The sequence below is a fragment of the Lagenorhynchus albirostris genome, chromosome 8, assembly GCF_949774975.1.
Source record: "Lagenorhynchus albirostris chromosome 8, mLagAlb1.1, whole genome shotgun sequence".
Taxonomy (NCBI): Eukaryota; Metazoa; Chordata; class Mammalia; order Artiodactyla; family Delphinidae; genus Lagenorhynchus; species Lagenorhynchus albirostris.
In genome coordinates, this window is record NC_083102.1 from 15692154 (window position 1) to 15707788 (window position 15635).

A 15635-nucleotide genomic window follows, 5' to 3' on the forward strand; every position below is an offset into this window, starting at 1 on the left:
TCGTGTTGTAATGATGGTGAGCCTGACACTGCCACTGGAGGAGGTTCTCAGGAGTGAGGTGCAGTTTGCCCTGAATCTTACCCCCTCTCTATCTCTGGTCTCGCTGAAGCCTAACTAGGGTTGGGGGTGTGGTTGGGGACCAAGGAACAGAGCAAAGCTAATGTAATTAACTCCATGATTTTGGCCACCTGAGCCACCACATGCTAATTAATGTCTGATATATTTTATCACAACAGTCTTTACATAAAATGCCTTTGTTAAATTATCATCAGCTTTTTCCCTAGGGCATTCAGAAAATTGTAGGTGATCTCTGCTTTTGAGGAGGGGACGGTCCAGTTAAGATACAGCCTGTTGCTGTTTCAGTCTCTGTATGAATTATTAAAGTCAGGGACTTCAGAGATGATCTAAGTTTGCTTCCTCTTTCACTAAATAGAAAACAGTCCATGGACGCCTAAGTGATAAGGATATCGTGTTTGTTAATGACACAAAAGGGGCAAATGGGGAAAAGAATCTGAGCAACGTTAAATATACGTGAGTTGTAAATTGAGTGGATCAGACCGCAAGTGCTGTGGAAGTTCAGAGGCAAGCGGTGACTTGGGAGTGATAAGGAAATGGTGTCAGGGAAGTGGCTGAAATGGAAGATGTGTACTACTTAGTTGTGCAGAGGAGAGAAAACTGGAGTCATGTCCTCTTCCTCCTCTCTTGTCACATTGCTGTTCACCCTTTACTGTAGCACCTTTCTGAACTATTGCTCAAAATTAATCGCCCTGTACACTATGCCCCTGTCGTCCATGGCAAGCACCTGTATTATGTGAATTGCAGCATAAGTGCTCCAGGTGTGCCTCTACGGCAAAGATACAGTGTCCATAATGTTGGGGGCCTCACCTCTGAACCTATGATGTCTAATATACGGCACAGAGCAGTGAACAAATAATTGTTTAATAAACAGTATGTGTAGAAGATGGGATGTTGTGATGATAATGATTCATTTTGAGTACAGTATGGTGAGCAGAGGATGCATGTTAAGTTACTAGAAATGTGATTAGAGGTTAGAATGAACCTATGGAGCAGTGTCTTAAAACCCGGCTGAGGATTTTGGATTTATATAGTGAAAACTTGTTTTTTGCTATTTAAAGTTTTTTTAGTTTTGAAAAATATTTTTTAAACAAAGGAGTAATAGAATGGAAGATTAATTAGACACATAGAGAATATATATATAAGTCAGGAGTCTATTCACTTAGCATAAATCGGGTTGAGGACCTTGTTTATACATCCTATATATAATATCAATAGTTTGCATTTACTAATCCCAAACTCCTAATCCTTCCCTCAACAAGGTCCTACAGTATAGCAAAGGGAACTATAGTCAATATCCTGTGATAAACCGTAATGGAAAAGAATATGAAAAAGAATATATATATATATATATAAACTGAATCACTTTGCTGTACAGCAGAAATTAACACAACATTGTAAGTCAACTATGCTTCAATAAAATTTTTAAAAATTTTAAAAAATCAGATAGAGGGATAGCTCAGTGGATGGATGGATTGATCAATGGATGGGTGGACAGATGGACTAATGGTGGATCATGGATGAATGGATAGATGGGCACGTGGATGAATAGGATACATAAAAGGAAGTAGAGCATCAAGATTTTCCAGCTAATTATCTGGAAAGTGGCTTTGTTATTGATGGGTTTTCAGGAAAGGGAAAAAATTATTTTGGGGAAGAGGTTGAAATGAGTTTGAGATCACAGTGAGGTATTCAGATTTTTTAAACGGCCAGTTGTGAGAAACACAAGGCTTCGTGACTTTGCTGCCACTTGCTGCACTCTGGCTTGTGAGTGCATCGCCCTAAAGATGTTACCTCCGGAATATCTGGGATTCTCAGAAGTGTGACTAACCAAATCAAAATTAATATTACACAACTTTAAATTTCTATATGTTCCCTCTCTGAAGTAGAATTCTTTACTAAGCCTAATAAATATGAAGAACACTGTGCATTGTTTCTAAGCACAGTGTGAAATGTGGAGAAAGCTGTAAAGAAATCCGAACACCCATCTACAATTAGAATCATTCAAACTGGCCTCCAGCGGCTTCGTGTATTCACGGTTCCTTCTTCAGTGTTAGGATGCTACAGCTTTGATCCCCCGATTGTGGTGAGCAGGGCAGAGTCACGGTCAGGGCTGATCTAACTCCCCTGTCAGGGCTAGCCTTTCCTGAGCTGTGACCATAACATGACCTTCACGTTGCAGACGAGGGCACATTCAGCCACAGGATGGGGAGTCAGAGGATGAAGCAAACCATCCCATCTGGCAAAACGCAATCAGAGGAAGGAGTTTCTTATTCCTCAGTTCCTTTGAATCTCGTTTCCTCATAGTTTTTCCCTCCTTTTTTTTTTCTTTCTTTTTTTTTTTTTTTTTTTTTTTTGTGGTACGCGGGCCTCTCACTGTTGTGGCCTCTCCCGTTGCGGAGCACAGGCTCCAGACGCGCAGGCTCAGCGGCCTTGGCTCACGGGCCCAGCCGCTCCGCAGCACGTGGGATCTTCCCGGACCGGGGCACAAACCCGTGTCCCCTGCAACGGCAGGCGGACTCTCAACCACTGCGCCACCAGGGAAGCCCTTCCCTCCTCCTTTTATTCTCTCGGACCCAAATGAGCCATAGTTGAGACAAAGAGCCAAAGGGGAACAGAGGGTGGCAGTGAAAACGAAGCAGGTGAACCCAAGGAAGAAGTGGGGTGGGGGGCATATACCCTTTCCTACCTGGAGTTTCTCGCTCTGCAGCATTCTGTATTCAAGCCTTACATAGTGTGCTGTTCTGTTTTGAGAAGGGAGACCATTCACTTCTATTTACCTTACAGACAAGTTGAAATTAGTAACATGACCTCTGTATTCGTTTGACATCCTCAGTCATGAGAACCTTTGAAATATCACTCATTAGAATTCTTATCTAGGAATTTTCAGTTTCCAGAAAATTCAGGAAATTTCCGCCTGACACTAGTGTTCAGTCCGGGTAAATTCTATTTAAATATGTGCCCCTTACTCCCTTCTTATAGTCCAGAGGCTTTCAAACTGTTTGTAAATAAAACCCATGAAGACACTTGTTAGAAATGCTCCACCCCATAAAATCTGATGCAGTGGGTCTGGGTTGAGGCCCAGGAATGCTGCAGGTTAGCAAGCATCTCCCATGATTCTGATGTAGGTCTTTTGTGGAACACATTTAGGAAAACATAAATAAGAGTCATATCAGGGTCTCTGAGATTACCTGGGCTTTGTGTGAGGAGCACAGTGGGTGAGAAGTTATTTGAGATGAAAGTTTATTTTTTTGTTTGAAGAATAGCATCTCAGCTTGTCCTTACTTTCTTCAAGGAGGCTCATCTCGTAGCTCAGAGAAGTGGTTCTCAGCCCTCGCTTCATGTCAGAATAACCCCGGCAGCTTTTAAAGACCACTGTCTGCTGCACCCCATGCTAAGAGCCTGTGAGGACAGGACCCCTTAACTGGTCTAAGTTCCTAGTAGATTTTCTTGTCTAGCTAGTGTTGAGAATCATGGGGGTGTTTTTCTTAGGCTTTAATGTGCATATGATTCACTTGGGGATCATGTTAAAATGCAGATTCTGATTCAGTGAGTCGCAGGTGGCTCTGAAATCCCGCTTTTCTAACACGCTCCCTGGTGCCAGTGTTGCTACAGCTGAGACCACACTGATTCTGAAGAGCTGACAGCAATCAGTAGAGAAATACTTTGTTGTTCTTGTTGTTAAATCCTGATTTTTGCCTTTAAAGGATTGATTTATTCTGCTCATCTGTATCTCGATATCAAGCACTCCCCTCTTCTGTTTTTGAAGCTTAGACTTCAAACTTAAAACGCACACGCACAAAACTTGCTTAGGCTTCTGTTCTTTAAATGACTAGACGATGTCGCCATCTGCTGGCAAGTAAAATGCCTACAGCTTTTTTTTCCTTCAGTATTTTATGTGTGTTCGGAAATTTTCCAGCGCTTGGCAGGAATATGTTGAGCTGCACACATTATAGGGACTGCTTTTATGTCCTCTTTTTAAACAATCCCTCTTTTAAACAGATGCTTCAGAATAATTGTCTCTGTTTTTCTAACACTCTTCAGGTAGACATGTACTGGGTGTTCTGCAAAGTTTTAGAGGTTAGTGGCACGGCTATTATTGGTGGGATGTGAATTATTTGAGGGAATAGTCACTAGAATTAGGGGCTATGATATCAACTTTGAGTGTCTCCTTCTGCGGAAAAGAGGTAGTACAGGAAAGAGAAACTTTATTCCCGCATGATGCCCTCCCCGGCGTGGAAACCTGAGGGCCTGAGAAATAGGCCCCCTCTCTTACGCTTATCGCCGCTTTAACTTCAAAACTTATCATTTTTCTTGGATGCCCGTGTGACTCATTAACATGTTTGTACCTGAGACGTATGGACCCTTCTGATGCCTCTCAATGTTTCCTGCTTTCACACTACGTCCCCTTCACACTCATGAGTCGTGAATTTCACCTTTCAGTGACTTAGATTATACATGCATGGTGAGGCAAGTGTCCTTTTTTTATTGAGCTGTAGCTGATTAATGATACTATATCAGTTTCAGGTGTACAACATAGTGATTCAGTATTTTTATGGGTTATACTCCATTTAAAGTTCTTATAAAATGTTGGCTCTGTTCCCTGTAAGCGGGTGTTCTGACCACTGGCATTATTCTGGCCAGCCAGTCCTGAGAGTCGAGGGTCCCGGCCTGGGGTGCTCACGCCGTTCATTGTGAAATCCCAGGGTACAGGTGTGGCATGGGCTGGACCCCTGGATCAGAGTTGCCAGGGAGCTTATCAACAGGTTATAGGGGGGAGGGATGTTCAGCCTGTGGACAGGCTCATACTGACCGAGTTCACACACCATTCATGGACAGGCTTCCCCAGACCAGGGCCGGCCCTTCCTAAGTCAGGCCAGGGAAGGTCAACCCAGGTGGGGAGAAGGAGGAGACAAAGAGAGGAAGTAACTTCCAATGTGAGTCCCCAGACTATTTCTACATACTGAACAAACAGCCTCAGTGAAGATGTTATTTTCTACGATGCTCAACCTAGGGATAAATCAAAAACATTATTTTATTTTTTATTGAACGATAGTTGATTTACAGTGTTGTATTTCTGCTGTACAACAAAGTGATTTAGTGTGTGTGTGTCTGTGTATTCGTTCCCATTATGGTTTATTACAGGATATTGAATATAGTTCCCTGTGCTACACAGTAGGACTTTGTTGTTTATCTGTTTTATATATAGTAGTGTATATTTGCTAATCCCAAACTATTAATTTATCCCCCTCCCCGCGCTTTCCCCTTTGGTAACCATAAGTTTGTTTTCTATGTCTGTGAGTTTGTTTCTGTTTTGTAAATAAGTTCATTCGTATCATATTTTAGATTCCACATGTAAGTGATATCATATGATACGTGTCTTGTTCTGTCTGACTTACTTCACTTGATATGACAATCTCTGGGTCCATCCATGTTGCTGCAAATGGCATTATTTCATTCTTTTTTATGGATGAGTACTATCCCATTGTGTGTGTATGTATATATATAAATGTATATTTATATTATATATCTAAAATAATATAAATATATATATAAAACATCTTTATTCACTTAACTGTCGATGGACACTTAGGTTGCTTCCATGTCTTGGCTATTGTAAAGAGTGCTGCAGTGAACATTGGGGTGCATGTATCTTTTTGAATTACAGTCTTCTCCGGATATATACCCAGGAGTGGGATTGCTGGATCATGTGGTAACTCTATTTTTAGTTTTTTAAGGAATCTCCATACTGTTTTCTATAATGGCTGCACCAGTTTCCACTCCCACCAACAGTGTAGGAGGGTTCCCTTTTCTCTGCATCCTCTCCAGCGTTTATTATTTGGACTTTTTGATGATGGCCATTCAGACCAGTGTGAAATGATACCTCATTGTGGCTTTGATTTGCATTTCTCTAATAATTAGCGATGTTGGGCATCTTTTTGTGTGCCTATTCCAAAGGCCCCACCTGCTAATACCATCACATTGAGGGTTATCTTGCAGGAGCAGACATCAGTGTACAGTAGTGGCTAAACCAAGCCGCCTAGCCCCTGTGATAGGTCTAGGGCCTAGATGTCTAGCTCCTTAGCCTCTAGTCAGACTGATGTATCAAAATGTAAGTCCAATTCCTCTGCTTAAGACATTTCAGTGACTGTCATTTCCTGCAAAACAAAGCCTGAGCCCCACAGCCTACATGACTTAATCTACAACTCACTTTGGGAGTCTCATCTCCCACCACCCCTGCCTCATGGTCCAAAGACTGAAATGAATATAGTTTTTCCGTGACATGTCTTGCTGTCTCACACATCTTGTACCCTTACCGTAAAACTTCTTCCTCTACTCCATGTAAAAAGAAATGGTTAACTCTACTCATCTTGCAAGACACAGTTCACATATCATACATAGGAAGCCTCCATCCTATCCCCATAGTTGGGCTTAGAGTATCTCCTCCAGCCACTCATACGTCTCCGTGGGCATCTTCATCATAGCATTTACCATCTTTAGTGAACGAATTTATTTTGGGTTGGTCTCCTGAGCTCCTGGGTGTGCACATGGGTACAGAGTAGGAGCCTAATACAGGTTTATTGAATCAATAAGGTATTCTTTTGGGATTGTTTGGGTTAAGAGATTTCTTAACCTCCTCCTCCCACTGTTATTTTCCTCAGGTCTTTCTTATTGTCTGGACAGTTCTTTTCATGAGCTAGATAATGACTCCATGATATAAATCAAGGCTTGCTTAGTAACATAGAGTACTGAGCCCTACATGAGAGTTCCAGTGCTTTGATGACAATTGATGTGCTGCTATTTGAGCTGACCCATTCTTAGTTGATCCTCTATTCTCCCCAAATGATTATATTTTTTTCATGAATAATTCAGAGAACTTTCTTTGGAGAACAAGATCTTCTCTGTCTTGTCCATCTCCTGATCCCCTTACCTAAAACCGTGCCTAGCACATAGGAGGTGAATGGATGAATCCTGTTCGTTTCCCTCTGGGACAATCTACCTATTTTCTTGGAAGTTGTTTTATTCTGCCCCACTCTGTTCCCTGATACCTGGAGCTGGAAAGAACAATGTTTTATCATTCCATAGGAATACCCAATCTCAAACTATCTTAGAAAATTCTGTGGTCATTGAGGTATTACATCTACAACCGTATGTATGAGAACACGCTCCAGAGCGTATTAGAATTGATGTGTAAGCTGTTTTTTTTTTCATTTAGAGAAAAATAAAAAAGCTCTTGCACAGAAGTTCAGCTTTTACAAGGCATACAGCATGTGATGACTGTGAGAGTATTTGAAACTCGCTAGTGAATTGTGTAGGTGATGGAGTAGACTTAATCTTGTCAGTGAGAAAGAAATAAGTTACTCTTTTCCTGGTGAATTAGTACTTGTCAGCCCATTCAATTCTATTCAATAAATTATCTCTATTAAAGCACTGGAGTAGCTTATCCTAGAGGTAGCAGCAGAGTAAATAGAACTAACTTAAATGTTTTAGGTCTCTTTTCTTTACCCACCAAGATTGATTTAAGACAATGCAATACTTTCATTCAGACACTTATCATTTTTGCTAATGAATGTGTTTTAGAAAGATTACTTTTAAAATAAGAAATTATATCATGCCTGAATATAAACTCTGATAGGGCAGCCTTGCATGTTTATGAAAGTCATCCCTGCCCAATTCTAGAGAGCATTATTCCAGTAGGCTGCAACATTAAGTGGTACCTCCTAGAAGCGTGGGGTGCAAAACCTGCCAGCCTTAAAAAATACCCCTTTGTCAAAAGGATAAATGTAGCGAATTAGGTGTTCAAACTAACACAAATTGAAAATGAGCAAAACCCAACATGGTGTGGACATTCAAACCTTTTAGAGAAATTTGAAGATTAAAAACAAAACCTCAATGCTTTTTATTTTTATTTTTTGAAAGGTGTTAATTACCTAGTATTGTATATGTAAGAGAAACTGGAATTGAGACGCACACCATAGCCAAAGGTGACACCAAAGGAGTAATTAACATCTACAATTCACATTGCCCTAGGAATCTAAAAGTGAAAAATTAATTTTCTAGCAAGTCAGTTGGAAATTTTTAATAAACTGATTGGTCATTAGAATGACTCTGGTGTTACCTATGAAACATAAAAGATTACTTGAAATAATCCCCAACTGACTTGATACCAAGGCCTGGTGTGGAAAGAAGAGAATGGTTTAGTGTTTAGTTATTATTATGTATCTAAATCTATATCTAGATTTCGTAGGAAACAAAGTATGTCATTTGGCGAAACTGAAGGATTAGTTGTAATGATTAAGGGTAGAATGTTATTCCTAAATTTATAGCAAGCACATGATAAAGCAGAACTTTAAATTATAGGTTTGGATGAAATGTGGGACAAAAGACCTACACTGGCCTCTGTTAACAACTGGTACAGCAATGTGATAATTATAAACTACGCTTTAGCCCTCACATGCTCAAGTGTCGCTTAATGAATAGGTTAACAAGGAACAAAAAAGAAAGGGACTAACATTTACAAAGGCCTATTTTGTGCCACATACTGTGCTGGATACAAAACTATTACTGATTCATTTAATTCTCATAATCACCTTGGAAAGTAGACATTGCCCTATTTTACATGCTGAATTTCTGCAAGATTATAAATTCTCACAGTCACCCAGTTAGAACACCCAAGTTAGCTCTGACTCAAATATTGTGCTATTTCTACTGTACTAGGATGACTCTCAAATACAGTGTATAGGTATCCAAACTTAGGAATATTTTCAAGGAAGAGCAATCATGATAGCTAATAAAGGGATGATAGTTATAAGCAACGGATGCTGCCCAACCGATCAAATATTATTTGCTATGGTTGGTAGTGACCTAAAATGAGGCACCCTACTCAATTTTAAAGCTCTTTTGATACTGCTTAATAAAAAAATTCTTCTTTAATTTGATTTTTGCTCAATTCACTTTAAGAAGTGATCTCCAGAACTGCTTTGCATTTGCCATGATATCTCTATAAATGTCACAGTTACTTAAGACACTCCAAAAATGGTTATGAGAGAGAGAAAAAGACACAGATGTATACATGGAAATGGAAAATGTCAAAGTAAGAGTTGATAGCACTAACTAGAGAAATTATATATTTTAAGTATGGGGAGCCTGAGATACTTTTGCTGTGGTTAAAAACATTTATTTCAATAAAGTCATACTTAGCTAATACTGTCCTTATTTTATATTATGCAAAGACAATAATCTGCACAATAAAGTAAAAAGTAATGTTAAATTACATAAGTTGACTAATAACTTCCCTATGTGGATTTTCACACATTAAATAATGATAGTAAAAGCCAACAGATACTAATCATTAAGCATTTGTTGCATGCCAACCACTTTGATGTTCTCCTCAGACATTATTGCATTTAATCTTTACAACAAGTCTGTGAACTGGGCAGTTTTATTCCTGCATTAAAGAGAAGAGAGCTGAACTTAGTGAAATTAAAGAACTTGCCCAGAGTTACACAGGTTAGACAGAGCCTAATATAAGCATTCAACCTATGTATATCGATGGCCAAAGCCCATGATTTTAACTGCTACTCTATACTGTTTATAATTCAATATTATTTTTTAGAACAGGATTTATTTTTATTCTTTAAATAAGCAGGTAATATTTGGAAATTTCTTCCTGTTATTGTCAGTTTTTTTTTCCTTGCAGGGAACCAAGGTCATGCAGATGTTCATGTGGTACCTGAACCCACGGCAAGTCTTTGATCTTTCTCAGGAAGGGCCAAAAGACGCGTAAGTCTGGAAATCCCCTCCATGGTTCTTACTATTTTAGGCGAGTGAGAAGGACTTTCTGCTTTGGAGTCAAGCGTTTTTCTGACCGTCTCTCATCTACTTGCTCACCTGCACTGTCCTCCCTTTGAAACTTCATCTGCTGTTTCCCTCTTCACTGGGTTAGTTTCCTTCAACACTTACCCTCTGAGTTGTTAACTCTGAGTGTGTTTGCTGCTTAGACACATGTAACTGTGCATTATGGGCAAATCTGAATGGAGAAAGGATCCATCCTTTTTCTACTTATGCATGCACCACTTTGGAGATGTACATTAATGGGAATGTAAGTGTATCTTTGTGGAGAAGGGCCATCTGTGTTTAGGAATATTTTCATTTATTTGCATTAGAAATTGTATGCATCTGTGTCCATTTGAGAGCTTGATTGATTAACTGATTATACCTACGGATTCCATACCAGAGTGGGAGAGACATTCTAATTCCTGCTCAGTCCTTCATCTGAGCCTCTCAGAAATTTCATTCTCTGTTTTTTGTTCGAAGTGGTGAAAAATAAAGTCTCTCTGTAGATGACATGTGTCCTGTATCTTCATGGGGTACATGGTGGGAAGGAGCAGGGACATTTCTGCTGTTGTCTGGTTCCCTTTTTAAAACCCACCTAATAAGTAGTTCAGATGTCATCTGGTAAACATTAGAGCTAAAGAGATACTAATTATTTTTATAAATACTTATAGATAAGTAATAATATCAGAGGCAAAGAAACACAAGCTCAGATAATTTCTAGAAAATAATATTCCTGTATGAAATAGATAAATTACATATTTTAAGCCGAGAGAACATTAATTATGAAAATTAACTTCTGTTGTCATTCTCTTAATCTGTGAACTTCCTTGCCACTAGAGTTTGCTATAAGACTTCTATATTTTTTTCTGCATTCAGATGTATTAAGGCAAATCTGCTTTTTCCCTTTTACGTTTACTTTTGCCCTTTCACATTTACTTAAGATTTTATCATTTTTAGTTAGACTTTAGGTAGATACTTCATAGATAACCATAAAGAACATGGCAGGACAGGAACTATTTTCAGAAAAAAATATGATTTGATTTAAATAGGTGATGTTTTCTGGAATAGAGCCATTGAAATTGTCACTTAAGCAAACATTTTAGCGGGAACAGTATCATTGCATTTTCTTAAGACAACAGGAAAGATCTAATTTCAAGCAGACAAATTCAAAATAAAGAAAATTCAGTAATTCTTCCCTTTTGGGGCTGAGCAGTATAAATGGGGGTTTGAGTGTCAGCGGGTGAGTTGAGAGGGAGATGGAATTGTGGGTGAGGTAGTAATAATGCTAGTGGGGTGTCCTTCCTATCTCTCTGAAGAAGGTTTTCTAGGAGTAAGAGTGGGAAGTGTAGATTTGAAAAATAAATAGGTCTGGGAAAAGCTAATCAGATTTGATGTTCTTTGAGAAAGGAGGGAGAAGAATGGAAGAAAAGGAAGGAATTTGACACTAGTGAGGAAAATAACGTGCGTTGACACATTAATAGGAATTATGGGAAATAAAACACTAGGGCACCCTAAAACCCCATTCCAGTGACGTTTGCTGCCAGCCCCTAATCCGATTGTTGGAACCAGTACTTGGTGACTACTCGGTGACTCGTTTTGAAGGTATTACCATTCTCGCAGTTATGCATTTTTTCCAGTGGACACCCTCCACGCCCCCCTTCGTTTTGGTGTGTTTTGGAATCGTGCTCTCTGCTATGGCCGGTGATATGCTCTTTTATTTACTTTTCCTTCTGTATCCTCTACAGGCTTGAATTATATAGGAAAGTACCAAATCTGCGGATTCTGGCCTGTGGTGGGGATGGAACGGTAGGTCCTTGAAAGAGAATCTAGTTCTTTCCCTTGTTTCTTCCATTTGTCTTTTGTTTTCCTTAAGACATTTCTCCTTCTTCATTCCCACCTCACAGTCTTTCCAATCCCCTCAAAATTCTGTCTCTCATGTGAATCCAATCCCCTAAGGGTTAGGAGGGACTTTGTTATTGCCCTCAAGGATTCATACATGATCTTTCTAAATTAGATTTCCCTCTCTCCACTAGGCTATATCCTTTCCTGTTCCACAAAGTAAGGATGTGGTCACATCACTAGAATGAGGATTGTAGATGACTAAATTATTTTTAAAACAGAAACTGACCTATTTCCATATATTCTTAATAATTGGTCACAACTATGGGGAAGTATGTGTACACAATTGAATTATGGCTTTTTTTTTTTTTTTTACTGGTGGAAATAAAACTTAGAATATTGGCTAACATTGGTTTGCATAAAGATCATAACTGGTTCCCTTTGTAGTCATTTTTGGAGAAAAGATGGAGTTAGGCTGAAGTTTAATATCACTGGTGTATTTTCCCTAGTTTGTCTCATCTGTTTCTCAATTTGCCCTCTACTTAGGTTGCTATATTTAGCAAAGGCAAATAATTGAGAATCGTGACATTTAGATTTTGCTGTCCAGTGTCTTTTCTTCTGTATTTGGAGTCTGATCTCATAGGATTTTATTATGAACTATCTTTGGCTTTTCTCTAATCTTCCTAATTAGAATGTTTTATTCTCAAAGGCAGCAATGGAATCTTCTAATTTTATCTCTCACAGCACGTGAACACTTAATGCAGTACTGGATACACATTATATACTAATAAACACAACCAGAAAAAAATAAAACAGTGATTGCACTGGTCCTTTAAGATTTTCTGCGGAGAGGAAAACATTTTTCAGTTGGGAAAGTAATGTTTACTATTCTTGGAGACTCTAATACACATTATTAGCTTATAAAATTCATTATAAAGTCTTAAAGAAGCCAAACCTATTTCACTTTGTTTAACCCAGCGTTTTCCAAAATTATTTGACTATGGGGATATGCCTGGTGTCCTGAATTCAGAGTTCTTCCTCTTTCTTGACTTAAGTGATCGTTACCTCAAATCCACATCGGTTGCCTGTTCCGTCTCCATCTCTTGGGCTTCATCCTGGCTTGGCAGTTCCACCTTCCAAACTTCCCCATTATCCACTGCACCTCCCATCACCTCTCTCTGCCTCACTGCTTTCTTCTTCCTTTCCTCTACTCAGCAGATATGTGAAGGAAGCACTGTTCTAAGTTATGTGGTATTGAGGTATTCTCTGCAGTTAGGAAAGTGTTTGGAAACATGGGAATTCAAAGCATAAAGGACAAAGAAGAGAGCCAAGTCCAGACACTTGTGAAACATTTATAATTAGGAGTCAGAGCTGAATTTCAAAAGGAAAGTGGAAAGATAGAAGCAGAAGAACCACCAGTAGTCTATTCTGTCGAGGAAAAAAAAAAAAAAACCCAAAAGGAGTTTCAAGACAGAGGCAGTGATTACATTCTTAAGAAGAGACAGGAATTACTGTGGATTTGGAGACTAGGAAGTAACTGCTGGTTTTCAAGAAATAGTTTCAAGAGAGTGTCTGGGACAAAACCCAGAATGAGAGAGACTTGGTACCTCCCTATTGGGTCCTAATGACCAGATCAAATCACAGTGTTGAATTTCTATACTCTCTGGTGCCATTAACGTCACTACTCGACACGCAGACTACCTTGTTCCCCAGCTTTTCTAGCATCTCTTCTTTAAATAGACCGTATTAACGGGTATTCCACAAGGCTAAATGTAACTTTTCTATTATATTATAGGCACTTTTTCTTTTTTGGTACCTTATCTGTGATCCTAACTTCAATTTTCACATCCTTCTACATAACTCACAGCTGCACTAGACGTTTATACATGGGTCCTTTACAACAGCCATGAAAAGTAGTGTATTTCCCCTAGAACTGATGCCTACTTTTGAACTAGTTATTTTTCTCAGTGGTAACCTCTGTAGTCCAGTCATGCAGAATCAAAACTTTGCATATCTTTTTTTTTTTTTTTTGCGGTACGCGGGCCTCTCACTGTTGTGGCCTCTCCCATTGCGGAGCACAGGCTCCGGACGTGCAGGCTCAGCGGCCATGGCTCACGGGCCCAGCCGCTCCGCGGCACGTGGGATCTTCCCGGACCGGGGCACGAACCCGTGTCTCCTGCATCGCCAGGCAGACTCTCAACCACTGCGCCACCAGGGAAGCCCAAAGCTTTGCATATCTTATACCTTACGTAAAACCAGGTTTTATTTTATTTTACCTTGTTAGATGTTTTGTAAAAGATATATGGGGTTTATGAAATGTTTATCAAGGTACGTGATTGACATTTTTATCAGTTTCAAATATGAAACTTTAAATTTTCAGTGTTTCTATAAAGAAGAGGCGTCCTGATGGATGCATGAAGAAAAGCTGTTGGCTCGAGGCAAGTGAAGTGTCGGGTATATATGTGACATAAGGTGCTCACCCTTTATTTAGTGAGTGTATCTGTCACTGTAGAGGCTGTCAGAATTCTGTCAGTGACAAGGTCCCAGGAGGAATCAGATATGGAATATTTTTGATGGGTTAGGATGAGGATACGTTAACCCTCAATCACATTAGTGTGTGTACAAGACACATTGCATTAATTGGAGAAAAGTTATTCGGCTTCAGTATGAGTTACTTTAATTTTATCCTGGTAAAAAGTGCAGGGAGGCAGCTACTGCAGTTGGAGGAGGAAGAGGTGCTTTGGAAGGTTCCCTAACTTCTTCTGAGACATTCTAAATCTGCAAGGGGATACGTTTGGATCCCTAAGGGTCTTCACAGCTGTAGCATTATGTTAGTATAGACCATTGCTGTTCAAGAGAACTATAATGCAAGCCGCATTTTTACATTTTAAGTTTTCTAGAAGGCACTTAGAAAAATCTAAGAAGAAGCAGGTTAAATTAATTTTATAATATATTTTATTTAACCCACTATGTCCAAGATATTATCATTTCAACATGCAATCAGTATAAAGTCATTCGTGGGATATTTTATGCTCAATTTGGACTGTCTTCAGAATCTAGCATATATTTTAAATTTACAGCGCCTCCAGTCGAGATCAGCCATGTTCAAGCAGTCCGTCACCACACAAGGCCAGTGACGGCTGCAGAGGAAGGTGGCCCAGGTGTGGTCTCTTTGTAAGTGGTTTGCATAATCCTGAGGTTGTCACATAGTTGCAGGTTTCCAATGGGCTGGTCCCATCTTTGATCTCTAGGGTGAGAGAAAACTAACTCAGAATGATCTCAAACCTTCATGTTTTTAAACTAGAAACAGTCTCTCTTTGGTCACGGGGTAAATTTGTATTCTCTCCTCTCCTCGGCCACATCTCCACCCAGCCAGCTCCCCAGGGCTGCCACCTTGGTTAAATATCGAGGAGTGCGTGAACTGAGACAGTAGGGTCACAGGTCGCTTCCCCTCATTATGGATCCTTAAGGTGAAACATGATCCCTCCGTACCTGCCCTTGGCCTTGCTGAGCTGGGCTGGATCCGAAGGTCCACCCTTAACCCTGTTAACGTCTTTCCGAAGGGCTGGGATTAAATGGACTTGAGCCACACACTTATGCTTATTTATGATTCCACTGGCTTCCCTAGATGAGGAGACATCCTACACAGTAGGCCCCCCACGCCCCGACTCACTACAGCCGGAGCAGGGAAGAAAGGATTACTATTCCCCTTTAATGGACGGGGCCAGCAGATGGTTCCACGGGCCTCTTCTCCCTCAGCACCCCGACGTCCCAGCCTCTCTTGAAGAAGAGCTTGGTACCCCCCAGTTGTCCTCTTGCCAATGGGAGGATGGATAGCCTAAATCTACATTCTGTTTCAAGAAAGCTCACACCTTGACTAGTAT

At 39.9% G+C, this 15635-nt stretch overlaps 1 protein-coding gene across 2 annotated transcripts in view; it reads left to right on the forward strand.

Annotated features, from left to right (window-relative positions):
* The window catches only part of DGKI (diacylglycerol kinase iota), a 447808-nt gene that overhangs the window by 236972 nt on the left and 195201 nt on the right, over nucleotides 1-15635 (forward strand). For both annotated transcript variants that reach the window (XM_060155951.1, XM_060155952.1), the window contains exons 11-12: nucleotides 9776-9858; nucleotides 11658-11718. In XM_060155951.1, the coding sequence (XP_060011934.1) occupies nucleotides 9776-9858; nucleotides 11658-11718 (144 nt within the window). The remainder of the gene's footprint in view (nucleotides 1-9775; nucleotides 9859-11657; nucleotides 11719-15635) is intronic.